We start from the raw sequence: 21,984 nt of genomic DNA, 5'->3' as shown, positions 1-21,984 counted from the left end.
GTGAGGTGTTAAAAATGTCTGAACACTGGAGAGTAGAGAATAAACAGATCGACAGAGAGCTGTCTCTGTCACAGTGTCTCGTTTGAAGAAACTCCAACACAAAGCAGAAGTTTGTCAAGATGAGATTAATTAACTGTTTGCTATGTTTCCAGTACTACCACTTCATAAAGGAGACACCTGAAACCAAACCAGGAGCCTCTATAGCCCAAACCTGAGGACTGTGGGGCTGTTGAAGAAGAAAACCATCCCCTTTAAGAAGCACAGGCCTTCTGGAGATGGAACAGCACAACTGCTTTACAAATCAGAATCAAAATGGGATGTTGAATCATTAAAATCTGTCCGTTATCTTGTAAAATTGTCCCATTTTTAAAGGCTGTAGAAAGTGAACCTGCTTTCCTGTGATGCAACCACTAGATGTCACTGTTCACCAAGGATAACCCCCTAACCCTAACCCTAACCCCCTAACCCATTACTATTATTACTATCCCATAAATGGACAGAGTAAGGATGAAAATGTTACTTTTGCATCCAGTTGAGGGCATGTTTCTGTACCTTTTACTATCATCAAAACAGAGATGACTTTGTGTCTCTAAGACATTCTCCAGACTTTTCTTTCTGACTTATAATATAGCAGAATATTTTATTAATGAAGATAATATGTTACCTAGGAATGAATTCCATATTCTATAATCTTCAACTGAAAGCAAACTGTTTACTGAATGGCAGCCAGCCTCTATCATCTACCATGGTCAACACTATGTCTGCTTTTATTGTTGTCAACAGCGCTGGAAGAAGTATTTAGATCCTGTACTGCAGTAAAAGTAATAATGCCACACGGTAAATATACTCTGTTACAGTAAAAGTCCTGCATTGAAAATGTTCCTTCAGTAAAAGTTTGTAAGTATCATCAGGAACATGTAGTTAAAGTATTAAAGCATTTTAGAAAGTGTAAAGGATCCAAAGAGTTGTGTGTTTAATGGTCTACACACACACACACACACACACACAGACACAGACACACACACAGACACACAGACACACACAGACACAGACACACACACAGACACACAGACACACAGACACAGACACATACACACACACAGCCAGCATAGCTCTCTCTCTCTCTCTCGTAGCCCTGAACACTTACAACATTCTCAATGCTTCTGTTAACATGTAGGGACCTTCATTATGCTACGGTTGAAGTTTGGTGATATTTTGAGCCTGTTTAGTGGTACATAATAGCGATTTATTTTTACTTTCCCTGTGCCCCGAACTAGCATTGTAACCCTAATGACAGAGTGGGTACATATCTGTTATTAACCCCTAGGTTTGTTTTGCGCCGGAATTGTCCTTTAAGGCATAAAACTATGAGATTAAAACATACGGTAACTTTTATGTGATAGTCACTGCTAAACAAAAATCAAAGTCTATGCAACTGCATGAGGGAACAGAAATCCCAGAAAACACGTTTAGCGTGCTGAAACACTGCAGTAAGATCTGGACATTACATTAATAAACAGCATGTGAGGTTATTGGACGGGCATATTACAGGGTAAACAAAGACAAATCATGGACAAAAAAACTGGACAAATGTCTCAACTTTACCAACAGTTTGTGTGTTTTTGGTCCAGTTTATCCTCATAATGTTTTTAAAAATATATATCATTTAAATCTGGACTCAAAAGATTTCTGTTTAGCTTTGTGGCTTTAATGGTTACATAACTCGGTTTTAATCTGTAACTAGCTTTGTTTTTATTGTCTTTTAAAACATTATTTTACATTTTTAATATTGCTACTTTTATTATTTTCTCTAGTTTTTTAACATTTTCCTGTACTTGTAATTTTAACATTCCTTTATTGTATTTTTTGTGTACTCACCCTAGTCTATATCTTTCGCGTTGCCCTTCCGGGATTGCTCTGGTGCTGCAGGAAATTCCGCTGGATGCATGTATTTTCCATTTCCTTATGCTTTTTTTGTGTTAGAATTTTAATTTCGGTGGATTTGTGAGGACTATGGTTAACTGCTCCTCAGATCTCTGCAGGGTAAATCCAGACAGCTAGCTAGACTATACAACCTGAGTTTTCTCTCGCACGACTATTTTACAGCGGAGTTTAGCACCACCAATGACGATTCTGATTGGTTTAAAGAAATGCCAATAAACCAGAGCACGTTTTCCTCCCATCTCCGAATGCTGTGTGGAATAGCCAGACCTTCGTCTGCGCGCTTTGGAAGATGGTCTGGCAAAGCAAGACTAAACTCACCCTAACTCCTGTAAATCACTGTGAACTGCTTCATGTCTGAACCCTGCTAAAGAAATAAAACTGCCCTGCCTTTATAAAAAGAAAGATAACTGATAAAACAAATCAGACGACCAGGAACCACAGGACAAGATGTGTATTTTCTTTGCAAGAAGGTTTATATTAATTAAAACCAGATGTGGAACATCAACAACGTGAAAACAAAGTTATTGTGGGAGAGAGACAACGAGCGAGAGAGGATGAAAACATGACCATATGCAGGCATCATTTATGGTTATATACAGTACAGATCAACACACATACTTAAAATGCTACCAACAAATGGTATTGTAGGAATAAATTAAAGCGTTTTATAAAACTCCATGCTGTAATGGTTTGTCGCTGTGGACAGTCTGGTTCAGACCGTTTGTAATAAATAAGGAATAAATCGACTGAATTATTGGTTTATTATGTCATCATTTTTGTCAGGTTTGGGCCCAAAATGAGTGAAGTCATCGTGTTTCTTTGTTTTGGGCTGAGTTTAGTAAAAAATATCACCCAAGAGTTAAAATAAACCATGGAAAGATGGACAGATGAACACAAACAGCTATCATAATCATCTATACACAACACTAACACCAACAATATTCATGTTATTTTACAAAGGAAGCTGACTCCAGATCAGTCCAGTGCTGCTGCATGCGCTTTTTCAGTGTACAACCTCCGTTTTTCGGTTTGTAAAACCTCCATTTATATGTCCGTAAAACCTCCGTTTATACTGTATGTCCGTAAAACCTCTGTTTATCTGTCCATAAAACCTCCGTTCATCCGTATTGAGTGTTTCCATTCAGCAGAAGCTCCACTGTTAGGTCCAGTCACTGCTTTTTATCAGGAGGACTCACTTGTCTGGCTCCTGGTCAAGTGATTACGTAAAGTTTTTCCAAATATCAGTGTACATATATAAAAAAATAAAGAGTCAGCAGACTTCCTGAGATGCAGTTTACCCAAGGAACACCTGGAGAACTGCATCGAAAGGTGACAATTAACATCACTGCTAACTGAAAGTAGCATGTGTCCCGACATTTCCTCCCTGCTCACTGTAACCACATTCCCATGGTACAACAATTTGTATGATATCCTACAAAATTAAGCGACTGCCAGCCGGTCACATGACAGTTAAGTTTAGCAGTCTTTACAGTGAAATGTAGCTGAGAAAAGGTGACTATGAGCCAGGATAGGGTGAGACCAGACCAACTGGACTGCCGGAGGGTTTCTCTCCTCAGGTCAAACAACAACTGGTGTGTATGAAACACACCCAGACTCTCTCTTGAAGGATACATCTGTAAATATTCAATATTTTTCTTATATATAAGTCCCATGTGCAGACATAAACCAACACTGACTGTATCTGATATATCTTCCATCATCTTTTTGGGGAAACCACTCAACCTTTTTATTAATAAAAACAATATACACAGTATTTCTGAGCTGTTTTTAAAGGTTTCTGTCTTCAGTAGGAACCAATGCGATTAGAGCTGAGTAGTAAAGTCAGAAAGTATCCAGAGACGGACTAATGCTGCATAACATTTACCTCGGGATTCAGAAGCCGGAGCTGGGAATGACGTCACACCCGAATACGGATTCCAGTTTATCAAGTCAGAATTATTGTTATTTCACGGTGGGGTTAGCTCTAGCCAGGTTAACCACTGTTAGCCATTGATAACAACGCATTATGCTGTTTTTGTGCTTACAAACAGCATGTCCACAGATAGACGTTGGACAGGACTGTGTGTACAACTGATTTAATGAGACAGAAATAAGACAGCAGAGCTATTAAACTGTATATTGCTACAACTTTCACTGCTGTTGATACACAGATCGCCATGTTGGGTTGTTAAGGTCGGGGCCGGTGAGGTTCTCCTGGGTTTCTGTTGGTCTGTTGGGTTTCAGTTGGTTAGATGTTCAGTCCAGGGTTAGGTGTTCAGTACGGTCTCCAGGGTTAGGTGTTCAGTACGGTCTCCGGGGTTAGGTGTTCAGTACGGTCTCCGGGGTTAGGTGTTCAGTACGGTCTCCGGGGTTAGGTGTTCAGTACGGTCTCCAGGGTTAGGTGTTCAGTACGGTCTCCAGGAATAGGTGTTCAGTACAGTCTCCAGGGTTAGGTGTTAAGTCCGGTCTACAGGGTTAGGTGCTCAGTACGGTCTCCGGGGTTAGGTGTTCAGTACAGTCTCCGGGGTTAGGTGTTCAGTACGGTCTCCAGACAGCTTCAGCTGCGGCCATGTTGGTCGGCGAGCTGCTGTGGCTGGACTCCACCTCCACACCGACTACTTCGTTCTGATTGGGCAGCGAGGGGTGCAGGAGAGTGGAGCCTGTGGAGGCGTTGGTGCATGGTGGCAAGATCCTTGGCGGGGAGCGTGAGTCGCCGCTGCTGCCCCCGGCCATCATAGAGAACTGGTAGGAGCCGGCGGCAGTGGAGTAGTACAGGTGGTATGGCGAGGACGTGGACTGGAAGCTCTGCGCCTGGTGAGGCGTGTTCGTCGGGTACGGAGGAGGCAGGTAAGTGTGGTACCTCCCTGCCGGGGTGGTCGCCATGGCCGTCGCCATGGTGATGCCGAGGGCGCCGCTGGAGACAGCGTTGTGAGGCGGGGTGTAAGTGAAGGCGGCCGCAGTGGGAGGGTAGTGCACCCGGTGGTCGGTGAAACGCGAGTCAGGCAGGGAGGGGAAAGGTCGTTCTAACGTCATCCTCGGGTCGCCAAACGCTGTGAGCTCAGGACCTGAGAGATGGCAAAGTTCGCAGAGTTAGGGTTATTTTATTTTTTCATTTTTGTCATGTTTATTTGAATAGGGACAGATGCTTAGACATGGACGTTTGTGCAATAAATCTCGAATGTACAGCATCAAAGCATTTATAGCTATTGCTATTTTCCAATGCCCGTCACTTTATATTAGTTATATGTTTGTATGTATGTGTTTTTTGTTTCTGTATTTAGTGTTTGTATACATTATTGTTTTAATGTTTGCAACATCAACCAAAGTGCTACTTACCTGGCAATACATCTATTTCTGATTCTGACTGTTTTTAAAGTAAAGAATGGAAAATTGTTTTAGTAAACTAACTAAAACCTTTAAGAAAAAAACTTTAGTCAGGTTAAAAACTAACAAAAATGTATTTCTTTTTAAAACTGAGTGTATATTAACATCCCAACAGATGGCCCTGCAGATTCACATCGGACAGTAGAGTATTAAACATTAAACATCACGGCCATTCACACACAGTTCTTCAGCCTGCTGATGACATGCTGCTCGCCATGTTCCTACCTGAGAGTCGTGAGGACAGGTCACTGAGCGAGGATCGACCAGGCGAGAGGGGATTGGCTGTGTGGACGGTGGGCGTGGTTATCTGGCCAAGGTAAGGATACGATTGGTCGTAGGACCAGGACGGAGACGACTGCATCTGTCTGGAGTCTGGGAGAGAGGAATCATCAAAGGGTTGGTTAAGATTGAAAGTGCTTGAAAGTTAGGGTTAGCCTTTATTTAAATTCAAACATTCTGCACAAATCGCTTTTAATCCGTCTCTTTATCGAGGTGTAAAACTACATCTCTGAAGTAAAGATGGTGTGTGAACTCTTAAAACTGCAACGCAATACTACGAGCTTTGAGGTATGTTTTCTCTGGTTATGTGGGCATTATCCAAAGAGTAGTGACATTAACTCATGGTAATTAAAAGGCAGAACGTTTGTTCACACAGCAGGGTGTTCAACCCACCTAGTTTCAGTTTAACTAAGGGTTAAATAAGTTTTGTTGGGGCTGAACGTGGCCCTGTAAGTAGTGAGGGAACAAAAAAGGAAGCTATTTGCTTTATGTGTGTGAGTGAGATGTTTCATTCAATCTAGTCTTTTCCCCACAGTCTAATAAAGGGCACTGATCACACACAGACTTGCAGACAAGAGTGTGTACATGTGTGTGAGTGTGTGTGTGTGCAGCCAGACGAGGAAGCAAACTGTACACAGCAGCCAAGACGTCAATGAAGGCTTTCAAGTCTGGCCAAGTTAAATCTGCAGAGGGTAGAAAGAAAAAAAAGCCAGGATATGAAGCTGAGTGAGAGCTCTTGTATTCTGCGCTCATAAGTTCACTTTACTGTTCTGGGTTATTTTCTCCGTCTGTCCTGATCTGTGAAAGGTTTGGGCTCAGGTTAGAGGAACTGAGATATTGCTGCCACATGTGCACACTAAAGAACCAGAGTACATGAACACACAGTATTTATCACTCACAGTTAGGAGGAGTAGAGAAGTGAAAGGAAGACAATATTAAAAGAGAAATGAAAGCCTAGCTTTAAGGGGGTGATGACGGGGAGAGAGAAAAGGAAAGAGAGAGAGGTCTAGAATGGCAGAGAAAACAGGAAGCACTCAGAGCTACCTCTCTGTTTCTCTCCCTGCAGAGCTACAGTATGTTTCACACCACTAATTGTACACACTTGCTATGTGTTTTACAGTTCAGCATCCACAGACACAGTTAGAGATCAACTTCATCTTATTCCAGATCAAGTTTAACTCCTAACAGTTTAACACGGACAGTTTAATGTCGGCTACCAATGTATTCTGACTGAACCTGCACACATAATAATACACAACTTATGCACTTATTTTCCCATTTCCATGAACAAAACCAGAAAAGAGAGTACTTGGTGAGACTAGTCTTTCTGTCAAACAAACCATTTAACATAATTTCTACTAAACCAGACAGAGAAGTGTGCAGTTTAAAGTGATGAAACCCATCACACCTCTAAGAGTGACTTTTGTTCTTGTTTATTCTGAGTTATGAACCCTGCTTTGGACGACGGTTTGTTCAAGAGATTTACGCTGAAATCTGATGCATGTTGATGGGAAAAAACTGTTTCTCTGTTTCTATCTTTCCTCCACTGTTAGCCCAGTGTTAGCATTACATAAACACCGTTACACAGTTACAAGTGTAGAAAAACTAAACCTTGACAAAGACAATATTTACTTTCTCAAATTCTGAAAGTTATATGTTTGCTTTGCTTTTCTTTTTTCTCACAGTAGCACTTCCTGCCAGCTGACTCTCATTTCCTCCTTCCACAAACACACACACACACACACCGTCACTACCACTGAAGGCAGAAGAGGAACAGATTCTGTATTTCTGTGCCACATCGAGTATCCACGGCAACCGCAACACACTCACAAAACCACACCCACACACGTAAATACACATACCCACACAGACCACAATGGATCTCTCTGAAACCACAAGGAGGAACAACGAGGTTTGATGCAAGCTGAATGCACAAGTTTGGAAAACACACGCCACAGTTTGCAGAACATTATTATTCAACAGTCGGTATAGTTATAGTTATAGCCATGGTTATCGTTGGTGTGGACGGGCATTTAGTCTTCAAAATAAGCCACATTTTGAACAGAAATAGAATTCATTCAAGTTTTATATAAGAAGAGAAAAATGTATGGGAAATGCTTTTCTTTTCTATAAAAATATGATTCAGGTTTCCGCGCAACATAAATGCTGCGTGAGTCAGAGTTGGTATGAACTATTCTGGTGGCCACTTTACTGTACTTCACAATCCCCAGCTAACCACATCAGTTCAACATGCCCGCTGTCATGCAACTGACTGTTTAAATACAACTTGTTTTAAAGTATAGGTTTCTTTTTTTCAGACTACATTGGTACCGTTACACCTACCAACACCTTACCGAGAAAGCACCATAGGATTATGGTAAAGGAGATGTATTGTAGTTTTAAGGCTCTGTGTTTGAGCTCATAAAGAATCTGCAGAAGAGTAGTTTCCTATTACTAAAGTAAGAGCACTAGCTCCGGTCGTAAACGGCTCAGCTACTGACTGTAGGGTCTCCTCCTGCCCACATGTTGAAGAGTCAATGAGCAAGACACTCATAGTGTCTGCCGTATGGGGCGCATTCACACACGCACATACATAAATAGTTCTGTAGACTCGGTGCGATTCGGGGTCAAGTTGCAGCATTGTGTCATTTTTCATGTGGTTTTGTTTGCGCTCACACTGCATTTTTTCAAACTCCAAACATTGTGAACAAATGTGACACAGTGGAAATGGTCGCTCTCTGTTGGACAGAATATCTGAGTGAAACTGGCTGACAATTCTGCTCTCAGAAATAATGGAGCAACACTACATTTATAAGGTCTTGGGTTTTCTGGATCTACTTCAAGGTTTCTAATATTTTAGAAGAAGGCAAACAATGAGCAGCTGACAGACAGGAGAGAGATGATGATGTCATACAAACGACCAGCGATGTATGTTAACTACAACTTATGGTTCTGAAAGTTATTATCCCTTCATCAGATATAAGGTCGTAAACTGTGTGAAAGGTGTGAAACTGCAGGCTAGTAAATGCTCTGTTATTGGTTCTCTTCCTGTATTTGGGATGGATCGTTTTCACCTAAAGTGAACTGAAATCTAGAGCTCTGTGAAGGGAACAGAGAGCCCTGTTTCAGACCAGAATTCAGTTGTTTAGACCACACCACAATTAGAATTAGCTTTGACACCGCCCCAAACCAACGGGACTATCAGACCAAACACTACCAAACTGAAGTTAAAATGGACCAAACTGCTCAGGTGTGTAAGCAACCTAAATATAATGCACAGGTGGGTTGTGCTCTGTATAGAAATGATGGGAATCAACAATTTAAGAAGGTTTGGGTTTAACAACAGCCAGTTCTGATCCAGGAGAGTCACATATACAGATGCACAAAGAAGATTGCTTTAGCACAGCTTCCAGCTTTATTTCCATTGATAAAACACCTGTCTTGGTCAGAGTAGATTGTGTTTTACTCTGCATCTGCCTGAAGTCGCTTTATCCTTACCTACTACCGTAAGTCTAAGACAGTATGTATTATCAACTCTCCAGTTGAACATGATAAGAGCCATTAAGTTGAATGTTGGAGTTAATTAGATGGAAAACAGCATATGTATTCTTTTCAGTGAAATTAGAAAATATGTAACATATTGGCCTTTAGCAACAGCAGGATGACTAAACTCATTGTTTTTAAATGCAAAGAACTTCAGAAGTCACATTTAAGTGACATCAGTAAATGAAAGTGGTGCTCTTGTAGCATTATTCTTTAACTTTCAATTTTCTTTCCCCAAATGTTCAGAAAGAGATGCAGCTGCAGCATTTAGGCCTCATAATAAACTTAGTTCATTTTAAGGTGGAATTTGGTTCAGCAAGAGGAAACAACATAACGTCTTGCTCGCCATACCAGCATGGGAGCTGTTCAATATACTGACAGGATGACTGCCTTCTCTTCATCGCTGCCTCTTGGCTTCATTTCCTAATCAAGGTTGACAGACGTAAATCACGTTTGTGCTCTTACCAGCAGTTATCTGAGCGTGTGTCGGGCTGGAGAAGGGGGCAGAGTTCAGTGCTGCAGATTGGCGAGTGTTGGCCGAGTGTTGATGATGATGATGATGGTGGTGAGGAGGCGTCACCCTCATCGAGCCCCGTCTCAGCTGTTCCAGCTCTGTTAGCCGCTCTGAGAAGGCCAGTGAGCCAGGTTTGACTTCGTCCATCTTCTGACGGTGACCTGGGACAGGGAGACAACACAAAACTGTTACATTTCATATATATATATATATATATATATATATATATATATATATATATATATATATATATATATATACACACACACACACACACACACTACCGGTCAAAAGTTTGGGGTCACTTAGAAATGTCCATTCCACTCCATTCCAGACAGAATACCAGCTGAGATCAGTTGCATTGTTTTTTTAATCAGGGAAGCAGTTTTCAGATTACATTATGTTCTTACATAATTACAAAAGGGTTCTCGACTGTTGTAGACAGAAGTGGCTGAAGAAACGCTTGAAATCCATGCTTTTTGGTCTAAACGTCATACCCAAATTAAAGGTGGTACAGCTCCCATATACGTTGACACTCAGGGTTGTCAGGGTGATTCTAGGCCTTACTGACACAGAGTTACAGAGGCTAGAATGGAGTTTTTCTTATTTCTGTCCAAGTCATACATCTGTAAAATGATTAGAATACACTGCTGTAAACACATCTGACAGGTGACAGACAACACAGTCATTAGCCACATGTCTCAGCTTACTACAGAAAAAACCCAGAAGCCAAAAGACTCAAAAATGGATTTTATATGATTTCTTTTCTACAGATATGTCTGTGCGTTTTTTTATTTCCATTTAAAAGTGCAAAGAAAAAAGAGAAAAAACTACAAAATACAACACTTCTCAAATACACAAACACACCCACATCAATCACCTTTCCAATGATATCAGGCATACCCCAGAGTGTCAAAGTATATGGGAGCTGTACCACTTTTAATTTGGGTATGACGTTTAGACCAAAAAGCATGGAATTTCAAACATTTCTTCAGCCACTTCTGTCTACAACAGTCGAGAACCCTTTTGCAATTATGTAAGCACATAATGTAATCTGAAAACTGCTTCCCTGATTAAAAAAACAATGCAACTGATCTCAGCTGGCATTCTGTCTGGACTGGGGTGGAATGGAAATTTATAATTGACCCCAAACTTTTGACCAGTAGTGTGTGTGTGTGTATATATATATATATATATATATATATATATATATATATATATATAGGGATTACAGTAACAGTTAGAACCAACAGGCTTTTACAGTGTTCCTACACTGTTAACACACTGTGTCTGCTAATGCGCTAGGGAATCTGCCGACAGGCACTGCACAGGGCTCTGTGTGTGTGTGGTGGTCTGTCACGGCGTCTGTGGTGCTGGCTGCACTTCAAAGCTGGGAGACGCAGCTCCAGTTACAGCCACTTCCTCCCAACGGGGGAAGTGTGCATGTGTGTGTATTTATACTGAGTGTGTGTGGGCGAGTTAGAGATGAGTGATGGTTATTCACAGCTGAAGGGAGCTGGCAGGAGCCGTCCTGTCGTCTGTTCTGAACACTGTCACTCAATTTACCTCCATTCAATCCTAATTATTATTATTAATGTTAATTAGCTGAACAAAATCTGTCTTCCTCTTCTTGCTTTCCTCTGCCGTTAGAATTCCCCCTGTTTCATCACACTGAGTGGGAGAGGAACTCGTGTTGCATCAGGTTCCATATTGACTCACTCTGCTGAGAGTTTTCTGTAGTGATTAGAGCCATGTCTTCACTAAGCGACTACTTTATAGACTACTATACACACATATATGTGTGTGTGTGTGTGTGTGTGTGTGTGTGTGTATATATATATATATATATATATATATATACACACACAGTGGGGAGAACAAGTATTTGATACACTGCTGATTTTGCAGGTTTTCCCACTTACAAAGCACGTAGAGGTCTGTGATTTTTATCATAGGTACTCTTCAACTGTGAGAGACGGAATCTAAAACAAAAATCCAGAAAATCACATTGTATGATTTTTAAGTAATTAATTTGCATTTTATTGCATGACATAAGTATTTGATACATCAGAAAAGCAGAACTTAATATTTGACCATTACAAATATCATACAGGTGATACATGATTACATCATATAGGAGTAGGAGGGCTTCTTAAAGAAAAACTAACAGGTCTGTGAGAGCCGGAATTCTTACTGGTTGGTAGGTGATCAAATACTTATGTCATGCAATAAAATGCAAATTAATTATTTAAAAATCATACAATGTGATTTTCTGGATTTTTGTTTTAGATTCCATCTCTCACAGTTGAAGTGTACCTATGATAAAATTATTTATCAGACCTTTACATGCTTTGTAAGTAGGAAAACCTGCAAAATTGGCAGTGTATCAAATACTTGTTCTCCCCAATGTGTATGTGTATATATATATATATATATATATATATATATATATAAATAAATATATAAATATATATCACTATATATCAATATATCAATATATATCACTCCCTACAACTCCTAACCATTCCCAACAACTCCATACAAATCCCAGACTCCAAACCACTCCCAACCATACCCAACAACTCCCTACGACTCCCAAAAACTACCGACAACTGCCAACAACTCCCACCAACAACTCCCTACGACTCCCAACCATTCCCAACCATTTCCAACAACTCCCTATGACTTCCAACCACTCCCTACAACTCCCAACCATTCCCAACAACTCCCAACCACTCCCAACCATTCCAAACAACTCCATACAACTCCCAAAGACTCCAAACCACTCCCAACCATTCCCAACAACTCCCTACGACTACCTACGACTCCCAACCACTCCCAACAACTCCCAACCATTCCCAACAAATCCCAACAACTCCCAACCATTCCCAACAACTCCCGACAACTCCCAACAACTCCCAACCACTCTCTACAACTCCCTACATCTCCCAACCACTCCCAACCACTCCCACCAACTCCCTACAATGCCCAACTACTCCCTACAACTCCCAACCATTCCCAACGACTCTATACAACTCCCAACGACTCCAAACCACTCCCCGCCACTCCGTACAATTCCCAAACATTCCCAACAACTCCCTACGATTACCTATGACTCCCAACCACTCCCAACCCTTCCCAACAACTCCCTACAACTCCCAACCATTCCCAACAACTCCCTATGACTCCCAACCACTCCCTACAACTCCCAACCATTCCCAACAACTCTCTACAACTCCCAACCACTCCCTACAACTCCCAACCATTCCCAACAACTCCATACGACTCCCAAAGACTCCAAACCATTTCCACCCACTCCGTACAATTCCCAACCATTCCCAACCATTCCCAATAACTCCCTATGACTCCCTACGACTCCCAACCACTCCCAACAACTCCCAACCATTCCCAACAACTCCCAACCATTCTGAACAACTCCCAACAACTCCCTACGACTCCCTACCACTCCCTACAACTCCCAACCACACCCTAAAACTCCAAACCAAACACTCCAAAACACTCCTAACTACTCCGTACAATTCCCAACCATTCCCAAAAACTCCCTACGACTCCCAACCACTCCCTACAACTCCCTACCACTACCTATGACTCCCAACCACTCCCAACCATTCACAACAACTCCCTACGACTACCTACGACTCCCAACCACTCCCAACCATTCCCAACAACTCCCAACCATTCACAACAACTCCCTACGACTACCTATGACTCCCAACTCCCAACCATTCCCATCAACTCCCAACCATTCCCAACAATTCCCTACAACTCCCAACCACTCCCTACAACTCCCAACCATTCCCAACCATTCCCAACAACTCCATACGACTCCCAAAGACTCCAAACCATTCCCACCCACTCTGTACAATTTCCAACCACTCCCAACCACTCCCTACAACTCCCAACCATTCCAAACAACTCCATACGACTCCCAAAGACTCCAAACTACTCCCAACGACTCCCTACAATTCCCTCCAACTCCAAACATTGTTACTACCACCGGAATAACACTAAACATGAACGCTGCAATTGTTTTGTTTTAGGTAGTTGTGTTCAAGTGGATCCATGGTGAATTTGATTGGAGCCACAATTGAACCCTGTGGGACTCCAGATGTTATTATCTGCTGAGGAGCAAACGTCAACATCTGTGTGTCAGTGTCACTTACGTCGTGGCTCTCTCGGACCATCTACGGTGATTTTAATGGCTCTCTGGTATGTGGCCACCTGAGGAGGGTTGGTGAACACGGTGATGGTAAGAGTGAAACTCTTCCCTGTGAGAAAAAAAGGAAGAAAGGGAGAAAATATGGGGGAAGGAAAAGAGAAGAAGAAATAGAATGGAAAAAAGTGTTAATCAGGATCTTTTTCAAGTAATACTCTCCGTTCGATCTCTCCTCCCTCTCTCCTGTTCTCCCCAAATATCCTCTTGGTCAGCTTAATGCATTAAGTCATGGAAGTCATGGACCCCAAGGCAGAAATAACCTAGATACCACACACACACACACACAGCTGACGTATGTGGGTAATGCCAGGTGTTACTCTCACTTCTCTTTCTCTTATATTTCTGTTTTCTATCGCTGTCTCTGAACGATTCCCTTTCACATTATAACACTGATGACTTAATAATTATTGTCCAACATTATGTGCATACATTTAAATGTACAGGTATTTGATTACATCATTTCATTTTAAACTAACAAAGTACAACAACTGGAAAAACCTGTTGCAACAGTTGACAGAGTGAAGCCTGTTTCCCCATGATTTGCATGTTATTAAAAGGACAACAGAGAGAGTTTAGCTGTGGAAGCTTGTACCATGTTACCAGCTGAGCTCTATTAGTTTTGTTTGTTTCACCATGCTATAGACAAACATGCTTATATAAGGTGCAAGGACGATGCTGAATCAGCTAATTATCAAACAGCTGCTGTCGGTAGAGAAGCCTACATGACCATCGTAGTGTTTAAATGTCTGATAGACCTCCAAATCAAATATGTTTAATATAAACTAGATTTTAGAAACTTTGTTTGTTGTCATTTCTAACCCTAACCCTCATTTGAGTGGTTTTACGTGACTCATGTTAAGCCAATCCTTGTTTTACTAACCGCAAGTATTTTTGTTACCTAAACTTAAAGGGTACTTCACCGATTTAGCATTAAGCTTTGTATCAGTAGAAACCCGGTAGTATTTTTGAATGACCGTGCTTCCCCTCATGTCCCCCTGAGACGAGAGATCTCTGTATTGTGGGTCTGGAAAAAAGCCTCTTATGACGCAAAAATCGTCATTTTGTGTCATAAGAGGCATTTTTGCCCAGAGGCTATGGACTACAGCCAGTAGTAAGAGCTTCTTCCACATGTTTCCAACCCGCCCATAGGGGGTTGGACTGTCGGCTTTCCCCGAGTATTCCTGAGGCAAAACGAAGGTCAGCCATCTTGAAACATCGCTAACAGGCTCCGTCTTTTCCATACAGTCTATGGTCTTTTCAACAGAAAACTTTAGCGAGCAGTAGCGGCGGCCGTAGCGGGCTGCAGCGGCGGCCGTAGTGGGCAATCAGACTGGCTGGAGTGGGCGATCATGGGCGGACATCCTCAGCGGTGAAACGCGAACGGGGGCTGGAGTATAACCTAGCTAGGTGGAAAGCTAACGCTAGCCGGCCACCTGTTCAATCAATCCTGCTTGCAAGTGTCCGCTCATTAGACAACAAACTGGACTACTATCCAACTTCAACGAAACTCCCAACGAGAGTTCAGAGACTGCTGTATTTTTTATTGTTGTGGAAACATGGCTGAACAACATTGTACCGGACTATCCAGCCTGCTTCTCTGTCGCCAGGTAAGAGTGGAGATGGGCTGTATTAACACGGACTTGTGCAGAAATGAGCTGCTTGTATCCAACTAAATGCTAACTACTGGTGGACTTTGTGACTATTAAATGCTAAGCATTCTACATTCCACGCAAATTTACGACTATGTTTATAATCGGTGTTTACAGTCCACCAAGTGCTAATGCTAGTATGCGTTAGCTAAAGTTTACGGAGCATATGTGTGTGCACTAGGTAAATGTAGCCTGTTTCGTATGTCGTTTTTATTTAATGTCGTTTTTATACATTTTAAATGTGTAACCACTAGAGCCACGGTGAAACGTTGTTTCGTGTATGTGGTTGAAATGACAATAAAACACATTTGAGTTGAGTTGAGTTGAATGCTGCCTCACTGTCTGTCTGTAAACTGTAGGCGTGGCTTGGGAGTGGAGTCTAAAGCAGCGAAGCAAGTGCATTCTGGGATTTGGTGTCTTTCATCCATATGAGCCAAAAACACATTTTCTGGCTTATCTTGGCCTAGAAGGCACCAATTTCTATAATTTTCTCACATTTCTACACACACAAGTGAACCAATTTAAAGATATATTCGTCTTTCCAACAGTGAAATATCCCTTTAAGAAGTTCTGTTTCACAATGTTAACTACATGTTTAAAACTTGCGACCGTTACGTTAAAAAGAACGCCACCGTGCAGCAGTTTCACAACGATTACCAAAACGCTCATATAGGCCTATGTCGTTTTTGGAGTCATTGGCAATGGACCTACAGTAGAGTGTCTTTTAGGTATGAGGACGTGTTGTGTGGTAACACTTCTTGTTGAGAATAATGTATAAAAACAGGTGAAATAAACCGTGTTTGGGTTTATTTAATGGGATGAATCTTTGACTGCTATGGTTGAGACATTTATCTCTCTTTTGAATTCAGACTGAGCCGTGACGAGCCACGATAACGTCTTCTCTGTTGTTTTGGTGTTGGTAGATGTAGGTTGTAGTTAACTTGAAGAGATACACAGATGCCACAGATGCTAGTTTTCGTGCTGTATTGAAATGCAGAGTAAACCTGTAAAAATGACACCACACTGATGGCCAGCAGAGTGAGAGACAGAGAGAGAGAGAGAGACAGAGGGAGAAGGAGACAGAGAGAAAGAGAGAGAGAGAGGGAGACAGAGAGAGAGACAGAGAGAGAGAGAGAGAGACAGCGCGAGAGAGAGAGAGAGAGAGAAAGAGAGAAAGAGAGAGAGAGAGGGAGAGGGAGACAGAGAGAGAGAGAGAGAGAGAGAGAGAGAGAGAGAGAGAGAGAGAGGGAGACAGAGAGAGAGAACAGCTAAAGTCTTCTCTACTCTATCAGCCAGTTAACTGAACTAAGTTTTCCGGGACTTTCTCTGTAATCACCCCTATGTTTCTCTGAAGATAAGAGCAGACATTTCACACATGAGGGGTGTGTGTGTGTCTCATGTCAGGGATTGCAGAGTCGGGGTAGTAGTTTTCTTTAATCACGTGTGTGTGTGATCACACAGTGAGATATTGTGAAAGAAAAAAATGATGGTCCGGTTTAAAAAGAGGAACTAAAAGAGAGACTAACAACACACACACACACACACACACACACACACACACACGTAGTAGCTGAACCATCGTATGAAACAAACACGTGTTCCGTCATCAAACCTCACACTCATGTTTCATTTCAGACAAACTCACCACTTGAGTTTCAGAGAGAAAACATGCTAAAAGATAAACTAAACTGTAACTTCTTGCAGCCTCGGCCACAGTGTATGAATGTGTGTGAATGGTTCCTGTACTATGTTAAAGCGCTTTGAGTAGGCGTGGTCTTACAGGGAGGTGTGTTCAGGTGCATTCTGGGCGTGCTGGTCTTATAGGGAGGTGTGTTCAGGTGCATTCTGGGCGTATTGCTATCTTGAGGCAGCGGGAAGTGATCGCGCCATTGACCAACAAAAACCTGATCTAAAGTCAATAATGAATAAATGAATCCGAGATGCCGTTTTTTGTCGTATACGACAAGCTTGGGTGCAGAGGGTTAAAGGGAGATGACACTGATTGGTTTATTGCATGTTACGCCCAAAACACACCTATGATTAATGAAGACACTAAGTACAACCCTTTTGAACCATGCGCCCGGCACACGGTCCCTTTTTTCCACCGTCAAACTAGCAAAAGTGGATTTGGACACGCCCTAAACGTACCTGCGGCAGGCGCTTCACGGCGTGTGCTTACATCGTTAAAATAAGGCCCCATGTCTTAGATCTGTGTAAATTTGCACTTCGGGGAAAGCACCGAGAAAAGACCGGGAACTGAACACCGGATGTGTCCAGATATGTATACCATCATTTAATCAGCAACGCCCTCTGAAATGATATTGTGGTGTTTTCAGACATTAGAAGTGAGATCTGTGAGTGTTTGAATCCTCAGTTAAAACCTTCAGGAAAAGGATTTAGTAAAACAGTTGCATGCAAATCCACAGCGTCAGGGAACACACACACACACACACACACACACACACACACACAACCAGTCAAACCACTAAACCATCATTGGTGTGGGCAGCTAAACTAACCACTTCCCATACCGACCGTTAATGACATTCAGAGGTTTCTCTGTTCAACATGTGGTTATCATAAAACACATTAAACACATTTTCCTCATCAACACAGAATCCACCCCTGAATATTATTTCATCCAACCAATCTTATAACCACAACTGTGAGGAGGCGCTGTCAGTTAAACAAAAGGTAAACTCTGGCGATGTTCTGTAGTTTTCTTCTTGTAAAAACCTAGAAAAAAAAATTGGAGCACCTAATGTGGCCACTGGACAAAGTCACAGTTTCCTCCTGTTTGTTTGATAAAAACTACGGTGAGCAGCTGTTTTAGAACATCACTGACCCTTTTATAAAATGTAAACTAAATGTGTCCCCCAAAACCCGCCGGCAGCTTAGAAAAAGCATGTTTTGTTCAAAAATTGCCAAAGAAAAACCAGTAACCCTAGAAAGAAGCTGAAAAAAACAAATTGTTCGTCGGATTCTCAAAATTCCGACGGTCCCTGAATGCACCTCGAGAGACTCCGCTGACATTATGTAAAAAAAGCTCCAAAGTAGGCCAAAAAACCACTACGAGGATAAAAAGCTCACATAGAACATATCCAATTTTAAAACAAAATTGTATAAAATCAAACATTTGAATGATCAAGGAGCTGTAAAATGCATAAAATTCTACAGCACCTCAGCTACGCGTAGGCAGCCATGTTTGTTTACTGCCATGCACAGCCACATGATGAAAATTCATCCAAAGTGACTGAGCCCAGCACCGAAACACAGCTCAGTTCTCCTAGTGGTGAACAGTGGTAGAAGAAGTATTCAGATCCTTTACTTAAGTAAAAGTACTAATACTACACTGCAATAATACTCTGTTACAGTACAAGTCCTGCAGTGAAAATGTTACTTCATTAAAAGTATATAAGTATCATTAGTAAAATATAAATATAAATAAACTATATATAAATAAAATATAACTATAAGTAAATTGAATTGAATTAAAATGTAGTTTAAGTACTAAAAGTAGGGCTGTCAAAATAACGCGTTCATTTCGATTAATTAATCTGAGAAAAAATAACGCGTTAAAAAAAATAACGCAGATTAACGCAGATTAATCCATTCCATATTGAGGTTTGACCCGGAGCCGTTCTAGCCACCATTGGACTGTAAAATGAAAGAAGGAGACGAGAATGTGCTGCCTGGATCATTAACTGGAACATTTACTTGTAAAAATCTTCTTCCTGCCAACCCTGGCTACCGAAATCTGGTGCCGCTGATATGTCTGCTCTTCTCTCTGGTGAAGACGATACAGGAAACACAAACACCGCTGCACGTGACGCTAGTTAACACTATACTCGACAGCAGCTAATGTTAGCCTACTGCTAGCTAATAGCTGGATTAAACACGGTTACAATGCTGACAGCTAACGCTGAACGGTGTAAAGTTTGACTGTGTTTTACTGTAGAGGACTGTGACTCAACAGCGGGATGTAACAATCTGCAGCTGCCGAGCTGCCGTTGGAAAAACAACACAGACGGTGCGTTCAATGAAACTGGTAAACTACAGCTTCGTGGTGCATTTGAAGTTATTGTAAATGTCCTTGGTGGTTGTTTTTGTCGTTCAACAGCAATTTACTAGTGAAATAAGTTATTGTTATTGTTATACATTATTATTAAATCATTTAATTTTGACCATATGGCCTTAGCAATAAACAAGCCGTTCTTTAATGTCACCAACTGTTGTTTAGTACCCTTTGTTTTCTTTTCTTTTTTTACTTTCTTAAAAAGTATCGGTTCAGGCACCGTTAATTATGTATGCGATTAATTTCGATTAATTAATCACAGAGTCTGTAATTAATTAGATACATTTTTTTAATCGATTGACAGCCCTAATTAAAAGTAAAAGTACTCAATGCAAAACTAGTACCTAAAGCTGTTACAGTCCACCACTGGTGTTACCTTTGTAAAAATGTAACTAATTATTTGTAATGTAACTTATTTATTTTCCTTTATTGTATATACATGTGTTGCCTTATAATATATATATATATGCCAAAAGACATTTAGGAGTTATTCCTGCTTCTGGCCATTTTTTATTTTATATACAAATGCATGCAAAAGCCAGCACACCAAGCGTCATATCATTAAGTTCGCTGACGACTCGGTAATAGTGTCACTGCTGACACACAACGATCCTGAGTATGGCGCTACCTTAACTGATTTTACAGAGTGGTGCAAATCGTCTTTTATGAACATTAACGCGGCAAAAACTAAAGAAATGGTGATTGACTTTAGGAAGAATCCCCCCACCCTCTCTCCCACCCTTATTAACGATCAAGCTATCGAAGTAGTGAAGCAATACAAATACCTTGGTATTATAATAGACGACAAACTCACCTTCGAGTCTCAAATTGACGCTGTATGTAAAAAGTCACACCAGCGCATTTTTTTTTATCGTAAACTTTTATGAGGATGTTTTATTGTTGTTTTATTGAAACTATTCTTTCTTTTGCCTTTGTGAGCTGGTTTGGGTCCCTCACTCTTAAAAACAAAAACAGGCTGCAATACATAACTAAAGTGTGTGGCAAAATTTCCCACAACTCCCTGACTGACTTAAAATCGCTATATGAGTCAAAGACCCAGTCAGTCTTGTCTGATATAAGCCCCCCCCTGAACGGCTACTTCATGTTGTTGCCGTCTGGCCGCAGATTCTGTCTGCCTAAATGCAGGACAAACAGACACAAAAACTCCTTTGTCCCTGCTGCTATAGGCTTTGTTAATAATTCAGTGTGAGATGTGGACTTCTGTGTAGTATGTATTTATTTGTGCCCTCTATTGATAGTGTCTGTTGTTTGTATGGCTTATGTGTTGTTTATGTTGCATTCTATTGCTGCACAACAAATTGCCCCTCGGGGATAATAAAGACTCCTTGACCTTGACCTTGGTTATGCTTGTTACTTTGAGATGCAAAACTTGCAAAAAGAGCGAAAAATGAGCTCGCAGTGAGTAATAATTAGACAGGAGCAAAAAACACTCAAAAATTGCTTTGGTTTCAGAGGGTTAATTGATTTTAAAGCAAGCCGTCGTCGTAGCTGAACAACAGAACTGACTGTTCTGTTTAACATCGTGAACGTTTAGGCACTTTGGTATGGTTAGAAAAAGACCATGGTTTGTCATGGACTGAAGTTGGTAAACTTATAAAACCTCTCCGTTTCCTTTTAGTTTCATAAAGGACATGAACCCCGGTCTCCTGGGTGAAGTCCTGAGTCTGCTTAAAACCTCCACCTACTCAGAGTTTGGTCTATAACTTGGTCCACTTACTTCCTCGTTTGCTCCCACAATAACTACAAAACAAACATGGATATGGGTCGTTATAAGCTGCTTGCAAGGTGAAAACTTTCTGGTTTAGAGATTTACATCTCAAGTTGGAACCAATGGACTATAGGACTCAACAACTATAAAAAGAAAAGAAAGAACAACATGAGTGTGAAATAGTTTGGATGACTTTCAGCTTCGGTCTGCCCTCGCTGCTGTTGTATGTAGCATGATGGCAGTTAGTCTAAAACACATAGATAGATATGATGATAATTAGAGAGAAAACATCAGTTATTAACCATCCTGTCTTGTTTTTAACCTCCTGCTCAGATGCAGCGGTGCTGGGAAACAAAGCTCATTGTTCTCTGTGCCGGTACATTTGCATGGAAACAAATTTCTACTCCTCAACTTTCTTCATTTGAATTCTCCTGCACATGAACATGAAATGTGTTTCAACATCAGAAGGGGGGAATCTGTCAAATATTGACAGGTGTTCTCACATTTCCATTCAGCCGGGGAGCACTTGTCACTTGTCCGAGTGAGTGTTAGCAGAGTTGTGTACACAGGACACTCACTGTTTTAAATAGATTAGTTGGCACATTTGCCTGTGACTGATTTAGTGTAACT

The 21,984-nt window shown here is 41.2% G+C and overlaps 1 protein-coding gene across 4 annotated transcripts in view; it reads right to left on the bottom strand.

Annotated features, from left to right (window-relative positions):
- Positions 1-2,396: 2,396 nt before the first annotated feature.
- runx1 (RUNX family transcription factor 1) overlaps positions 2,397-21,984 on the bottom strand; it is a 32,819-nt gene continuing 13,231 nt past the window's right edge. For 2 of the 4 annotated variants that reach the window (XM_031279960.2, XM_031279961.2), the window contains exons 5-8: positions 13,849-13,953; positions 9,616-9,825; positions 5,554-5,700; positions 2,397-5,009 (exon numbers count right to left, since the gene is read on the bottom strand). In XM_031279960.2, coding sequence (XP_031135820.1) covers positions 4,480-5,009; positions 5,554-5,700; positions 9,616-9,825; positions 13,849-13,953 — 992 coding nt within the window. In that variant the 3' untranslated portion in view covers positions 2,397-4,479. The remainder of the gene's footprint in view (positions 5,010-5,553; positions 5,701-9,615; positions 9,826-13,848; positions 13,954-21,984) is intronic. The other 2 variants (XR_004101605.2, XR_004101606.2) reach the window with 2 other exon arrangements.

The sequence above is a fragment of the Sander lucioperca genome, chromosome 24 (assembly GCF_008315115.2).
Source record: "Sander lucioperca isolate FBNREF2018 chromosome 24, SLUC_FBN_1.2, whole genome shotgun sequence".
Lineage (NCBI taxonomy): Eukaryota > Metazoa > Chordata > Actinopteri > Perciformes > Percidae > Sander > Sander lucioperca.
This window is presented reverse-complemented; position numbering and strand designations above follow the sequence as displayed.